Genomic DNA, 15,893 nt, shown 5'->3' with positions numbered 1-15,893 from the left:
TATTTAGTATATATTTTGGTAATTTTCTATGCCTTGTTTTCTAGTGATTTTAAGAAGTGATTTTGTTTCGAAAGATTAGATACTAATTTCTCAATTCAAATGACTTTTAGATTGTTGATAGTGTTTAGGAACAAACATTCAGGGATAGAAAGTCTGTAGAAAACTTTAACAAAATTAAAAGAAAAGAAAAGATAGTAGGAAGGAATTGAAAAGAAAAGAAAAGAAAAGTCTGTAGGTCTTTCATTTGAGACTAGATGTATTCCATTAATGGAAAATTTTCTCCCTCATAGAAATTTTCAAGAGCAAATCTTAAATAACTCTTTTTTAAGACAAGAAATAATTCATCTTCAAGGAGAACTTTGGGTGGTAAGTTTTTCTAACGTGTTGTTGTAGTTTAGAAAATAGTACGTTGTTGCTGTTAATGCACTAATATGGCTTGACCATGAGACAACAAAACGTCAAAACACATTACTATTGCAACAGATTTGTGACAAAACTTGTGAAAATGATTATGAACTAGCCTTGGTCATAAATAATAAAATAGGCTTAAATTTGAAACTTTAGACCAATTCCTAGTTGAATATTGCTTCATGCCAAATTTTACTTGGTATCTAATTTTAACTTGGTCTCAAAAAATAGTAAAATAGGCTTAAATTTTTTCCTTATTTTAGACACTATTTGTTTTTTTTTTTTGGGGAATAAGAGAGAAAGAAAAGGAAAAGAAATAGAAGGATAAGGATTTTAATATTTGGATTAGATTTTGAGGAGTGAGAGGAAAAGATAGTTGGGGTGGGGGAAGGGGAGATAAAAGATCTAGTTATTTTTTATCAATTTACTTTCTTTCCAAAAGTGGGTAGAATTGGAGGAAAAAAACAACTATTAATGAACATTTTGAAAATTTTTAAAATATTATTTCTTTTTTAGCTTATTTCATTACTACAATTTATCTTAATACAATTTCTACACCACTTTATCACCTAAGTCTTACTTTTTTAATAATATAAAAATTAATTGTTTTGTTAATATTTTGTATTATGTAAAAATTTGTCTTTTTATGTTTTGGACTTGTAATATCTTCCCCAAAAAAAAAGTAAAATAAAAAAATATGTTACCTTCCCCTAAAAATATCTTATATACTTCACAAGAATTAAATTGATAGAAAAGTAAGGTACTAGAATATGTTTACAAATTAGAATATATTAAATTATGGGCAAAATCATAACTAACGTGTAATGTTTTCCTTCCCTAATCCAAACAATATTTATAGTGTTTCCTTCCTTTTTTTTTCCTATATTTAACTCAAATAAGATGGGTTGAATTCTCTTTCCTCTACTCTTGTTTCCTTTCATTCACACTAGTGTCCTTTCCTTTTCATTTCTTTCCTTTCCTTCAATCCAAATAATTTATTGAATTAGATCATTGGTAGATATTATATGCAAGCATATCTTTAGTGATAGCCACAAGTTTCATGTACTTCTAAGTTATGATCCTAAGCACCTCGCAAAACATGGAGCACACTTAAAATTCTTTCGTAGTTTTGATTGTAAACATAAACTTTCTTTGTAGTTGAATCTAGTTTTTGTCCATCTTCATGTTTTCAATAGGGATACAAATATCATTTCTTGCTTTTTCTCTTGTATGGTTTTTGGTTCTATATTCAAAGAATCCTTATGTTATCTTCTGTTCCTTATGATGAGACACGTGTATAAGTTGTTATTAATCTGATCCTTGAATAAAATTTTTTCTGATGACATTTATTAGTTGTTAGAGTATGCAACCATTTTCCGTGGTAACCATAACAGAAGTGCTAAGAAGTTTTAACTTAAATGAAGATAAATATTATTAACATGAGTACTTAAGAATATGGTTTGATCAGTCATAAGGAACCTAGGAACTACAAAAGGGCAAATGTGTAGAAAAGCAAAGGAGGTTGATTTTAATCTACCATAATACCAAGAAATTTCAATATAGATCTTGTTAATTGAAATAGGAAGCTATTCAAAGTTAGAAAAAATCCAGACAAGAAGTTCTCTTGAAACTCTAGCAAAACTTCTATCTTGAAATTTTAGCTACCCTGCCTTAATTGAAAAAAGAAAGTCAATTATTATGATAAAAAATTACAATGTTGCTAATTCCTCATATAATCCTTTTTGTTGTCCATCATTGAAAGTATAACATGCAATAAATGATTTAAGCTCTATCTCTTCTTGTAGATAAAAACATTAAGCAAGTTTAGTGTATAAATCTGTTGAATTTTTAAAAACTCACAGGAATAATGAATTGACATATCATTAGTGTATGTTTGACATTTTCTTTGTTAGTGACATTAAAAGCACAAAAAATTAAAAAGAGGGAAAATTGGAACTAATTTAATCTTAACTAAACCTAATTGACACTCAATGAAACTAATTTATCCTTTTAAAAAAGAAAAAAAGGATCATTATGTAATTCGAAAAAAGAAAAGCACAGGCGGAAATTACAAATCGGAAAGTATATGGGGGAGTTGGCCGGATTGACCAAAAGTTTTGGGCTAAAGTAGAAATTTCAAAATTTCTGTCTTCCTCTTCTTCACTCGTTTAAGCCCAAATCCCCTAGCAGTAACAAACTTCCACCGCCATCGCCACTGTTTTTTTGAATTCCAGGCGGCGGCCGGCGGCGGCTAATCCGGCGGAAAACAAGCCCCGTATCTCACTAATTTCTTAGGATTCTTTTCCTCATTAACTTCCTTTGCTGCTGACAAACGCTAGAAAGCAAAATTCGAAGGAAATTGTTTCCTATTCCTAACTGGATTCCATGAACCAGACACAGACGTACTGATTTCTTCTCTGTTTTCTTCAGTGACGAATTCATGGCTGAACCTGAAGCTGAACCTGATCAAAGTTTGGATGAGCACGAAGTTGACGGGCAAGAAGAGAATTCGCAGCCTGAGCAAGCACAGGAACCTGAAGATGATTCTGTTGCTGCTGGCGGTGGTGAAAGGTGGCCAGGGTGGCCTGGAGAAAGTGTCTTCCGCATATTGGTCCCGGCACAGAAGGTTGGAAGCATAATTGGGCGAAAAGGGGAGTTCATTAAGAAAATGTGCGAGGAGACGAAAGCTCGCATCAAAATTCTCGATGGTCCTCCTGGAACAACAGAAAGAGCTGTATGTATACTTTGCTCTGCTTGGCTTATTGTTGTTAAGCTTATTGTTAAGCTTACTGCTTTCTCTGTTTTGTTGCCCTGTGATGCGCATCGCGTAAAACCTAATTGATTTCTTTTGGGTTATAAACCCATTTTTTTCCCATTATCGAGAATGATTTCAAGGTTATAATAGATTTTGATATATGCTCTCTGGCGATTATAGTAAAACTAGTTTTCTAAAATCTGCCCGTTTAAGTAGAATGAGATTTAGGCATCTATTTTGAAGTTGGAATCGTTAGACATGAGTATGACCAGCTTTTCTTCAACATGCTTCCTTTTAGCAGGAATAGAAGTAAATTCAATGGCATTTTGGGAAGAAGAGTAAATACTGTATCCTTTTAGTTCTTCTAATATGGTGTAAATTTGCGCCTTGGAATGGATAATCATAGCTAAGGAGCAAAAACCTTGTGCGGTACATAAATGTTACACATCTTGAACATTTACCTGGGTTGAAATTTGGTTTTAGGATTATACTATTCTTGTTTAATTGGCATGATGAAACTTTTATTATTTAGGTAATATTATATTTGTATCATAGTTCACATTCTGACATCTATTGTACTGTTTTATCCCTCCAGCACATTTCTCCAACTCCTAAATCATTGCTTTTGATGTTTGCATCATCAGGTTGTGTTGACCATCTTTCTTTTTCTGATTTTTTGATGATAAATTTGATGTATGCTCTTCAAGATGCTTTTAAGAAATTAGTATTCTACTCTTAAGAGTGGTTTCAGAATTTTCCTGGGATTTCCAGTATCTTCCTCTTGGTTGTTAAGTATTCTATGTTGCAACAATTTTCTATCATTCTGCTATCTTGATATATATATTATTATTTGGAAAGGTGATGATATCTGCCAAGGAAGAGCCTGATTCTTCTCTACCGCCAGCTATTGAAGGCCTTCTAAGAGTCCATAAACGAGTTGTGGACGGACTGGACAGTGATTCATCTCATGCAGCTCCTGTAGGAGGCAAGGTTTCAACAAGGCTGCTTGTTCCAGCTGCACAGGCAGGGAATTTAATTGGAAAACAAGGCGCGACAGTCAAATCCATTCAAGAAGCATCTAATTGTATTGTTAGAGTTCTTGGAGCAGGTTTTATTCTCTACTTATATCCCTTTAATTTTTGGTTGTGAATAAAGCCTCGATTTTTTTGTGTGTTAAGGTAAAGCTCTGCACTCCTTTGTTTCAATCTGTGCATGATAGTAAGTTTTGAACTCCCTGAAAGCTGCATGATAATCAGGTGATATTTGCTCATTGAATTTAATAACATATTATACGTCTTTGGGCAACATATTAGCAGCTGACTGTTGCAACTGTAATCAATGAGATCTCCTAATTTACATCTCCCTTCAATGTTACAGTGATGGATCTGAAATAGAGAAACAAAAACTAGGAATCTGCCCTGTATTTTGTAGAGAAAAGAGCTACTTGTCATTCTAAATTGTTGCCTCTCGCTTCTTCAAGTTTGAAAATTTGTCTTTGATGTTACCACATGTGGCAAGTGCTCAAACAGCTTAATGAGCAATAGGTCCTTGGTCTTCTTGGATGTGCTTTTTCTTCTTTTTCTTTTATTTGAGAAATGGATATGGAAATGGAAAACATGGATGGATTTGTAGGGATAAATTCAGTCAAGAAATGCAATATTGACTATTGTCCAGGAATGCAGTATTATAAATCAAGAATCCAGGTTAACAGTTTAGTGATGGGAGTAGACCATACTTTGCTGAATATGCTGGGTAATTAGAACCATACTATGCAATATCCTGCAATCAGTTTCAGAAATCCATTAACTTTTGGTGTATATTAGCTGCTGTTTTATCTGAATTATGATGTAAAAAAGGAAGCAGTATGTGAAAAGTTTCAACTCCAGACTGATTCAGAGTTCAGAATGAATTGCTGAAGCTCGGAAAAGATCATTAGAACGATTACTTACCCTGTGAGCTGGCAGCATGAATGTCATGGGGAACCTGCAATCACCTTTCTTCTCCTTACCCCTCTCAACCCTTCCCAATTGCACTCTTTCTCCATGATTTCTAGGCCCATAATCCTAGTAGAATCCCAGCAAATCCCCGAATTCCCTATCAGCAACATAAGTAGCACCTATCTGTATATCAATTCTGCTGATTCTCCTGGTATCCAAAAGCAGTACTGTCTCTCGAGCATTACCCTTACCAGGCAAAAACTAGAATCAATGCCTCTGCAGCACCAGGATAAATTTACAATTTTCTGACACATTCTCCGTGTCACTCTCCTGTAATTTGCTTAATAGGATAATTGGGCATTTGACATCCTGGGAAATTATTGGTAGCAGTATCTCGTGATTCAATGGTCTCGATTCTGCTTTTAAATGTTTCAAATTATCTGTAGATTTCATAATAATAAATTGCTGTGACAAATTATTGCAGAGGAGCTGCCCATATTTGCTTTTCCAGATGATAGGATCGTGGAAGTTGCAGGAGAACCTACAGCTGTACACAAGGCCATTGAATTAATTGCTTCCCATTTGAGGAAATTTTTAGTTGATCGCAGCATAATTCCGATAATTGAAGTGCATGTAAGTCTGTTTCCCATCGCACTTAGCTTGAGGTAATAGTTTATTTCAACTGATGGTTCAGTCCTGATCTATTTTGCCCTTTAGATGCAAAAGCCAATTCAGCAAATGGAATATGCACCTCCAATCCCCTCCTGGGGTCCACCGCCTCATCCATTTCCTCCAGGTGTCTCTGGAGGTCCTGGATATGGGATTAACTCCCAATTTGCACCGGCAGCTCCTCGTCAACATGAAAATTTTTATTCTCCAGTTGAGATGCTGCCTCATCTGGAAAAACAGCCTCATCAGGGCATATCAGCTTATGGCAGAGAAGCTCCAGCGGCAGTGCAATCATCATCGAACAACCAGCCAGTGCAATCAATAATCACTCAGGTTTTATTCTTCTTTCAAGAATGTGGCTTTGTTTCACTTGATATGGTAGTGATTTATAGTTCAAAAAAGAAAAAATGGTAAAATGAACAGGGTTAAGGATTGCATTGTTATAATTAAAGCTAACTGCAAATTCTAGGTTATGTAACAATGAAAAATTTTGTATTAGTAGATGATCCAATAAATTATGCTTGCATGAAAGCTTACTCCCTATACTTCCTCCATGGACAGCAAATACAGCATTAACAATACATAATGAATTTTGGATCATTTTAGGCCAATCTTTTGATCACCTGAAATTCCTTTTACCACAGAGACCTGGAGAGAGAGTTTTGTGTTGGAAATTCCTGATTGCATGAGAAGGATCTAGTTGACTTCCTTTGAGAGTAAAATTGCTTTTTAATAAGGTCGTTACTAGCTTTCCACTAATAATACTTTGATATAAAAATCCTGATATGTGTTGTGCTATTTAATTTGGGGTTTTGACAGCAAGCTACTGACTGCACTTCTTTATTTCCTCAGCAATCTCTTAAAAGATATTCAAGCTTTCTACCTACAGCCAGCCACAGACACCCTCTAAAACTCACCACTGGACACCTAGGGTCTGCCTAGCAGCACTTCATATAGAGTACTTCCAGGGATAAAAGTGGCCACTAAATGAAACCAGTTCTAAAGAGTCTGAAAGGACTGACTAACATCAGTAGGAGGTGTCTCTAGGTTCATCAGATATCGTAGTTGCAAATTTTGTTGTTGAACTTCTTTTTAACTACTTAAAAGAATCAGGCTTGGAAAGTTCTGTCTAAAATTGCTCAAATACCCCTAATCACTCTGCAGATCTAAATTACTTCACAGCTTAATTAAATTCACAACTCTAAAGAATGTTCCATTACATGTAAGAAATTCACTAGTTTAGTGTGTTCATCTGTCTAAGCGCCCAGCTGCATTCCACCATCTCTATAACACTTCTTTAGACCTTAAACTTTTCCTTCTTCAGATTCGCTCACATTCAAAAAAACACACTAAATTGTGCAAATAAAATTGAAAACTCTCAACAGTGGGTGGGGGGCGGTGGATGACTATCAGACCGGGATCAGGACACCACCCAAACAGCACAAGCATACCAAGGGGATTGGGATGAGAGAGAAATCAGAATAGATCTTTAATCAATCTTTGACTCTTTTGAATTTAAAAAAAAAAAATAACTATTGCAACATCAAGTTTAATATTAATACAATATTATTGCCTCTCACTCTGTGAAACGGTGATAAAAGTGAGAATTTTAGAGATTCAATTACATCAAGTCTCAACTGCGATTTCTTTCGTGGATTGAAAGAAGAATGGTAGAGGACCAAGGAATCTTTTATTCATTCATTTTATTGTTCTAATTTTTAGAAGGGACAGATTGGTAAAGATGGAAGGGCCTGGGTTGTTGTAACCAGGCTTTGAGCTGGGCACCCGTCTCGCATGTCTAGCTACATGCCCTAAACTGCCTGAAGGAACTTTTGCCTCTCACTTGGGTATTTCTTTACTCGAGATTTAAAGGACCTTTCATGCATTGACATTGGAGATCCTAAACTCCCTCATCTTCAAAGGGGCTTCTTCTCCTTCATTTTCCTCTTGATATTTCTTGGGTTTTGACTGTTGTTGGAGAATGAGGGGATTTTAGTAATTAGGGTAGATTAGGGATTTGTGAGGTTGCAAGGAGGAGGAGGAGGAAAGAAACGCAGAAGAACAAGGAAGAAAGGCAAGAAGAATGAAAACAATGCCTGATTAAATGCATATCACACAATGTTCAATTACTCTTGTACATGAAATAGTCCATCTGTTACAGATACACAGTAATTTTCTTACACTTGTCAAGTAGTTTAGATCTTTTGACTAATTAAGCTCGTCTAGGTAATTTTAGAAGGCAGATAATAATTTATTAATTTGCTGGACGGTACTCTTTTATCCGCTGCCAAATTTCTAATATGTTATACTGTATTTACAAATATCAATTTTGCCTATTACCTTTTGGCAGATTTTCCAAATCATATTTTGTAATGGCTCATCACTTCTACATTTGACTTCAGGAAAATTTCATATTCAGTATCTGATTTTCTATTGAATATTTAATGGATTGTCTGCCTGAGTGATATGCTTGCTCTTTGAGTTTTATGCTCATCTGACTGATTTAATTCTGGCCTAAGCATATAACTAATGTTAGTGCATCGCTGAGTCTTACAACTGTCTCTTTGGCTTCATTTGATTTAAGTATTTGATGAATCTACAGTGAATATGCTTTTTTGAGCTGTGCAAAAATCAGATCAGATCAATACAGTAGATTCGCTGTTAGCTTGTCTCCCTAGTTACTAGCACCTTAATTGTGTTCTGAAGTCGTTACTTTTGCAGGTCACACAACAAATGCAAGTTCCTCTATCTTATGCTGATGCTGTAATTGGGACTTCTGGTGCCAATATAAGTTACATTCGGCGGCTTAGTGGTGCCACTGTTACCATACAGGAAACCAGGGGAGTACCAGGAGAAATGACAGTTGAGATTAATGGAAGTGCATCTCAAGTTCAAACAGCTCAACAGTTGATTCAGGCAATGTTTCTTACTGTAGATTTCAAATTGATCCTATGCATAGCTGTTAAGTCGGGCTTAAAGTATAACCGGTGCAAATATATGTGATCTCATCCTTTAAAATTCATTTTTTTCTATCTTAAATTATCTGTTTTTTTTTTTTTTTAACAACTTAGGAGCTTCTACAATGTTATCAATTTATGACCAATATACTGGATGTAGCTCTCCTAAAATTATCGAAACTAAAGAAAATCTGGGGGACTTAATTCTTAAGATGTCTTTTGTATTAGCTTACAACACGAGAATTCTGGATTTATGGGAAAGAAGGGTGATTTATAGTTCAATGGCTGCTAGAAAATACAATAGTCACTCAGTAAAAGTGTCTATCTTTTACTCAGTATGTATTTTCATTTATCTATTATCAACTTCTGATGATATTTATTAGCCATTAAGTTTTTGGAATTTCTGCAATTCTAGTCTCTATTAGTTACTATTCGTACTAACAGTTTCTGACAACCGTCCTTCTTATTGTAGTTTACACTTTCCATTCTGCAGCCCCTAGTGGCCCATATCGGATCCTGGGATGGGACTCTCCTGTAATCTCAAACCAACTTCTTTCTTCTTGTTCTCCATCTACCCTTTATCTTATTTGACTTTTTAAGGAAGTAAAAGAGTGAATAGAAAAGAAATACTAACTGGGCATTTTCCATCAACTAAGACCATAACTTCTCGTCTACGTGACAGTTATGGTGGTTTGCATGTCAATATTCATTACAAGCTGCAATAACTAGGGGTTGGACTTACCCAGTATAAAATGGTGTCCTAGTTTTGCTATTCATTCTTTTGCATCAAAATGGGGTCATATTTTTATCCAAACTGTTGCTTGCTTCTGTGTTGCAGAATTTCATGGCAGATGCTGCAGCAGCACAGACACAGACAGCTACACACGCTGACCAAGGCTACAATGTTTATGCGGCCTCGAATACCCCCTATGCGCCTGCCCCTCCAAATCCTGGTCTTGGGGGACAGAGTGGGGGCTATGGCTCAGTCTATGGCACCAACTATGGTTACTGAACCGTATTCATATGAAAACATTAAACTATGTCATTTTGGTCAACTTCTAATTGCTTAAAAAGATTATTTTTGGTACCTTATCTTATGCTGTGGGATTCTTTCTTTATTTCTTTACAGTGGTCAGTAAAATGGTTAACAAACACATTTCTTGCGTGTTTTAGGATTATGTCACCATGGAATTAAGTAATTGTGATTATAGCTTCCTTGCTACTCATTTGGAGGGAATAAGGTCTTTGTCATTGGGTTCATACACAACTTGCTAATTAAAACTAAATATTCGTGTTTTATATTCATGATGAATTCTTGTCGAATTGCATTTTTTAGGTTTCGATTTCTTTGATTCAACATGACTGGAACTGAAGAAACTGGATTTTTAAACAAGCACAGAAGGATTCATTATTTATCTTTCTAGATTTTCCTTGTTCACAAGGAAACAATCCAAGCTTTGCGGAAGAAATTCCAAGGAACGCAATAATCTTTCTGCTGCTTGTGCAAATGCCGTGGCTTTATGATTAGAGTTGTGAACCTTCAAAAAATTCCACATTGGTGATAAATAAATACCGTAAACAAATTGATGGGGTAAAATAGTATGATTCATGTTTTTACTGTAAACTGCAAATCACAGATCATTTTGAGTTTGAATTGGAGATTGGGATGTTGGATATATTTGAAACGTCATTCTGACTTTTGCCTACTCTGTTTGGCTGTGTACTCAAGGTTACCGGTAAAAGACACAGGAGGAAATCCACCAGCACAAACCCAAGAAATACCATTAGAATCACATAAGCACTTAAACAAGGGTTCGTTACACTACAAGACAATACTTGTGTACCAAAGCCAAAGGTTGGCGTTTTCCAAGCTGAAATAGTGCTATGCTGAATTGACATTTTTTTGTTGGACGAAAACTAAGAAGAGTGGTTCTTCATATAATTTTCACATATAGGTGAGACAAATCCAATGAAAACGAGAAAAAGGGAACTTTCTTCCAAGAATGGAAATGATCAATAGCGAAAGAAGTTCAATATGCAATACAACGGGAAGGAGTTTATGAGAAAAGTTTCATCTATTTCGCTTAACCTATTTTCGGGAGCATGACCAAGGTGGTAGGGTGGATGACCGCAAATTTCTCGTCTCCAGTTCAATTTGGATGTAGCTTGATAAATAATAGCAAGAAACTCTCTTCCTGCTGTCTTTTCTGAATACAAAAATATAAAGCATTTTTATATGACTAGAAAACATATTATCAGCACTTTTTCACGTGGCAAGAAACCAGAAAAGCAGCTCAAATAAGAAAGAATATTGAATCAGCCCCCTTAAATATCAGTTAGGAAAGATCCACATGTAGTACTTCAAAAGATCTAGTGGCCATTACCTGTTTTTGCCTTCAGTTAACATCTTTGACATTGTAGGCTTCATCTTTTGGAAAACAAGAAGAAATGGTAAAGTGCAACAAGGCAATTAGGAAATAAACGCTCAGGATAAATTACTGGCACTTAATGGTTAAAACAGACTTCTGTAGATGACCTAATCATTTTATTAAAGGGGAGTCTAAACACGATTGCCAGTAGCAAGAATTACATTATGAACTTGCAAAAGATAAATAATAGAACTCCACAAATAGTAGCAAGATCTAACAAACTATCTTCACTCTGCACAAGAAACATTTACTAAATTCTAAGGCAGCGAACACCTTCCACTATGAGACTCAAATAGGTGCTGCGCATGTTGTCCTGAAGTGGCCAGTCTGATTGCAACGGCTACAATGCACAACTCGCTTTACACGTCCTCGGTCTTCTGCTCGGACTCGCTTCTTTCTTGGTCGACCAGGTGGCCTAAGAGACTTAGGAGGATTGATAATAGTCTCGCCAACATTACTATCATTTGCGTTTCCTTCAGATAACTCCTTCCATAATGTTTTATCTGGTATTGGATGTATCGTCTGCGAATATGTCTTTCGGTAAGTTGCAACAGTGAAACAGCTCTCAGTAAACCGATGGACATTTTGCCTGCAAGAGAGTAGTGCTGCTACAGCATGTGCACAGGGCAAACCATATAGCTGCCAGCCCCGACAAAGACAACAGCGATTTCGTATATCAACAATATTTGTCCCCTCATGAGATATTACTTCAAATTCAGCTTCATTTGCACGAAGAACCTGGTATGTGCGAGCACGTTCTAGGGCCTCTGCTACACGCCTCTCTGCTGTAGGGACAAGGATTGTTGTCCACTGCATACTAGTCTCTCGGCGCTCATTAAACCAAGTCATGAGCTGCCTTCTTATACACTCCATCATCTGAATTATTGGAAGACCCGAGGCTTCGAGTATCCAAGTATTCAGTTGTTCCACAATGTTAGCTGTCAAATGGCCAAACCTTGTTCCCTCAAAGTAAGCTGTAGCCCATAAACGAGGAGGAACTCGCCGAATCCAATATGCAGCGTCTTGTGAAATCTCTTCAATCTCAAGAATTTTAGCTTCAAATTCAATTACTGTAAGAGCATGAGCAGCTTCCCATAATAGGTTTACAAGCATTGTGTTGTTGAATTCCTTACGGAAACTTTCACTCAGATGACGCATGCAAAACCCGTGGAAAGCTGTCGGAAAGTTTGCTTCCACACCATCTACGATGCCCTTCTGCCTGTCTGATAAAATTGTGAGCCTAGGCATGTTCTCTGTGTTGATCTCCAGCAAGTTATGAAGTTCAGAAAGAAACCACATCCAGTTATCATCATTCTCCTCATCAACGACACCAAATGCCAAAGGAAACAGGCCACCATCTCCATCGAAACCAGTAGCTAGCAGTAAAGTACCAAGATACTTGCTTTTTAAGAAAGTCCTATCAAGACCTAGGAGGGGCCGACAAGCATTTAGAAAGCCATAGATTGATGCTTGAAATGATATAAAAAGCCTCTGGAAGCAATTATCACTTGGACTTCCATAAACGGAAGCAATACTTCCGGGGTTAGTCCGCTTAACCTGTTCACAATATTGAGGAAGCAAGCGGTAACCTTCTTCAAAGGAGCCACGCATAGCAGCCATGATTCGCTCCTTTCCACGCCAAGCTTGCTTGTAGGATAAGGTGATGCCATGCGTTCGGTGAATTTCTTCCAAGATCTCCTTTGGCTTGCAGTTAGGGTTTTCCCGAAGCTGCTGCTCCACAGAGTTAGCCACCCACTGAACTGAAGCTTGCTGATGACCAAGATGAGAGATTCCTCCACATGTATGACTGTCATGGATGGTCCTTATAGTAAAAGTAGGTACACCAGGAAGCTTTGCAGCATGTATCCGCCAGGGGCATCCCTCAGCAGCACATTTAGCAGTAAATCGAGTTTTGTCTGATTTAATGGTCTGCATTTCAAAGTGAAGAGCAATAGCTGTGTCCCTCAGAGCTCTTCGACAGCTTTTAACATCAGAAAACTCCTGTCCCACATGCAGCTCGAAATCGGGACTTATAGCAAGTGTACGTGCCTGGAGCACAGGGGTGGATGTAAGCAAAAGTTGGCCTTGAGCATCCATGTCATCTGCAGGCACAATACCCATTTCCTCATTTTGAACAATGGCTAATTCCATATTCTCATCAAGTTCTTGATTTCCTGAAACAGCCAACTCATTGTGCTCGGATACATCCAACTCTTCAGTTTCTCCAGGAAGAGAAAGTTCTTGTCCTTCATTTTCAGGCTTCTGCTCCACTGATAGCCCGTTTTCTTGCTCGTATTCATCTCCATCATCCTCCTGATCATCATCATCATGACTCTGACTCAAAACCATTTCTTCACTATCTCGAGTCAAAACCACATCATGCTCATGGTTCTGAGCCATAGTAACATTGTGATTATGTCCTAGAACAACCTTTGGGTTCTGGCTGAGGCCTACATTATGATTTTTGCTGATCATCAATTCGTGGCTCGCCATTTTCCTTCAGTTACTTCAGTCACAACTCACCACAAGTCAAGAACTTAATAACCTTCAATTACAAATGCAAATCTATCGCTTAACAATTATCACGATTTGTAAAACAAAAACACAGCTAATACATGGATAACATACACACAACAAATACTGGCAGCTAAAGTAATTTTCTGCTTCTATTTCCAAACTTAATAGCAAACACTAAACTACCACTCAGACTCAATCAATCAATCCTAGCATCCAACAATAAAAGCAAGACAAGCGCCAATTTTTTTTCCCAAGAAAGAAGCAGCACAGTAACCAGGACCGAAATCTGCCGCAGGCCAAAAGGAAATGGAAAATGAAAGGGAAAAAAAAACCTCACCTCACTTGCTGTTGTCACTGTTGACGCTGACAACTGGAAGCAACAGGATATTGAATTTCCATCCCCAACCAAACAAATATTTTCATTTACAGCTGCAATATCACCAAAAGCGGAAAAAAAAAATCATGAATCAATGAAATTACATATAACTAAAGAATTATGCAATCTTAGGAAGAAAAATACCTAAAAAGCAGCTCAAAAACAGAAAGCCCTTGGTTTTTCACATAAAAATCCAATCTTTGAAACTGCCGAACCAAAACAGAGAATTTAAATCATCTGGGCCTAATTTAAATCGAAAACCCAGACAGAAAAGCCAAGAAAAGATCCGGGTTTTGATGGTTGATCCTTCTGCACCGTTCTTCAACCTTCACAGAAGAAAAGAAACCCAAAAAGCTAATTAGGGTTTGTCTTTGCGACAAGAGAAACTGGATTTTGAAGGAGCAGTTAATAACAGAATACAGAAGAATTTGAAAATGGCGGGTAAGTTGGTTGAGGGAGAGAGAGAAAGAGAGGAGAAAACCGGAAAAAGAGAGTAAGGGCAAGGATGGATTGGAGTCTGGAGAGATGGCCGCAGCCAAAAGTTGAGGGGTAGAAGAGGGGTTGGGAGGGTTGAGATGGGAATTACAGGCAGAGACTCTCTCCACAAAGATGGGTATTTAAGTCAAAATGTTGGGCCATACTTTTCCACCCATTTTTCGTACTTACCATAATACCCCTTTTTGTTTATTCTTTTTCAACTTTCTTCCCATCTAGACTCCTAAGTGGATCTATTCTATACTCAACCTGCACAAATTCGTGGGACAAGAATGGCACAAATCTCCCATATGGTTCATGACAATTGGCTGAAGATCCGTTCTTGGTATGGATAATTACCCATTTTGACTTGGACAGTATGATTTTCATAGTGATTTTGATGCATTGATGGATTTGGAGCGTTGGACTAATTTTTACTTTTGTTTTACTTTGCTGGCTAATTTTTCACCGGCTTTTCTTCTAATCTTGTTGATGGCATAGGGATGATTTCTTTTTTTTTTTTTCTTTCATTTTTTTAACAGTCTAAACTTTTAATGTAAGTAAACGATAGGCAAAAAAAGAAAAAAAAATATGTCATCAAATTCCTATCATATTGCTGGCAATCTGGCATAGAGATACAAGGCTATGATGCAAGGAAGAACGACACTTAATGCTAAAACGCTTGACTTTATCAATCTAAAGAAATTCCTATGATCAAAATTTGTGTCATTGTCATTTCATGAAGAGTTCGGAACTATCAAGTTGTTACATATTCTGTTCAAATATCATAATACTTATATTTGACTGTTAGACAATTATAAGGAATTTGTACTGCTGTTATTGTGATATTTGAGTTATATTATATTTCCACATTAGTGTAATTTACAACTCCAATTTATATGGCCTAAATATAGCTTCTGCACTCAAGATGCAGGTATTGTTGTTCATAGCCCGCGAGATGTGAGAAAAATCCTATTGAAAATCAAAATACATATGATGAATTTTCTTAAAATCTTGTATTAATTTATTCATCAAATAATTGACCTTTGCTATTTACACAGTACGTAGCTAGGTAAGTTTTGGTTACATGTTAGATTTCGAAAGTCATCAAATCTGTTTCCTTATAACATGTTTTTAAAAGAGAGGAGTCAAAGAACTGTTTTTTCATGGAGCCATATGTTGACTGAAATGTAGTTTTGACTTTTGAGATTGTCTTTTTATAGAAAGATGTGATATATGTAACACAAAAAAATGGTTAAAACTTGTTTTAAAAATATTCACAAAAAGTGTACACTTTTTTTTGTCCAAAAAATCACAATTCAAACAAGGCCTTACCAAAATCTAACTAGTCTTAGGTTTCAAGTTCCTCAA

At 36.5% G+C, this 15,893-nt stretch overlaps 2 protein-coding genes across 5 annotated transcripts; one reads left to right on the top strand and one right to left on the bottom strand.

Annotated features, from left to right (window-relative positions):
• Positions 1-2,545: 2,545 nt before the first annotated feature.
• LOC113698848 (flowering locus K homology domain) lies at positions 2,546-9,818 on the top strand. 2 transcript variants are annotated; one of them, XM_027218796.2, is made up of 8 exons: positions 2,546-2,683; positions 2,839-3,142; positions 4,022-4,271; positions 5,585-5,733; positions 5,818-6,102; positions 8,491-8,685; positions 9,199-9,260; positions 9,565-9,818. In XM_027218796.2, the coding sequence occupies exons 2-8, from the start codon at positions 2,849-2,851 to the stop codon at positions 9,794-9,796; spliced, it is 1,467 nt and encodes a 488-aa protein (XP_027074597.1). In that variant the 5' UTR covers positions 2,546-2,683; positions 2,839-2,848; the 3' UTR covers positions 9,797-9,818. The 2 variants fall into 2 exon arrangements, with proteins under 2 accessions (XP_027074597.1, XP_027074599.1); XM_027218798.2 differs by lacking the exon at positions 9,199-9,260.
• A 1,431-nt stretch (positions 9,819-11,249) lies between these two features.
• LOC113700209 (uncharacterized) lies at positions 11,250-14,667 on the bottom strand. 3 transcript variants are annotated; one of them, XM_072076060.1, is made up of 4 exons: positions 14,530-14,667; positions 14,193-14,374; positions 14,010-14,101; positions 11,250-13,661 (listed from the first exon to the last, which is right to left on the bottom strand). In XM_072076060.1, exon 4 carries the CDS (start codon positions 13,646-13,648, stop codon positions 11,444-11,446), a length of 2,205 nt encoding a protein of 734 aa, XP_071932161.1. In that variant the 5' UTR covers positions 13,649-13,661; positions 14,010-14,101; positions 14,193-14,374; positions 14,530-14,667; the 3' UTR covers positions 11,250-11,443. The 3 variants fall into 3 exon arrangements, with proteins under 3 accessions (XP_071932161.1, XP_071932162.1, XP_027076528.2); XM_072076061.1 differs by lacking the exon at positions 14,530-14,667 and having other exon boundaries at positions 11,250-13,605; positions 14,193-14,484; XM_027220727.2 differs by lacking the exon at positions 14,530-14,667 and having other exon boundaries at positions 11,250-13,700; positions 14,193-14,426.
• Positions 14,668-15,893: the final 1,226 nt, after the last annotated feature.

Source organism: Coffea arabica, chromosome 2c (assembly GCF_036785885.1).
Source record: "Coffea arabica cultivar ET-39 chromosome 2c, Coffea Arabica ET-39 HiFi, whole genome shotgun sequence".
Classification (NCBI taxonomy): Eukaryota; Viridiplantae; Streptophyta; class Magnoliopsida; order Gentianales; family Rubiaceae; genus Coffea; species Coffea arabica.
The sequence above is the reverse complement of the archived record's forward strand: the minus strand, read 5'-3'. Positions and strand labels throughout refer to the sequence as shown.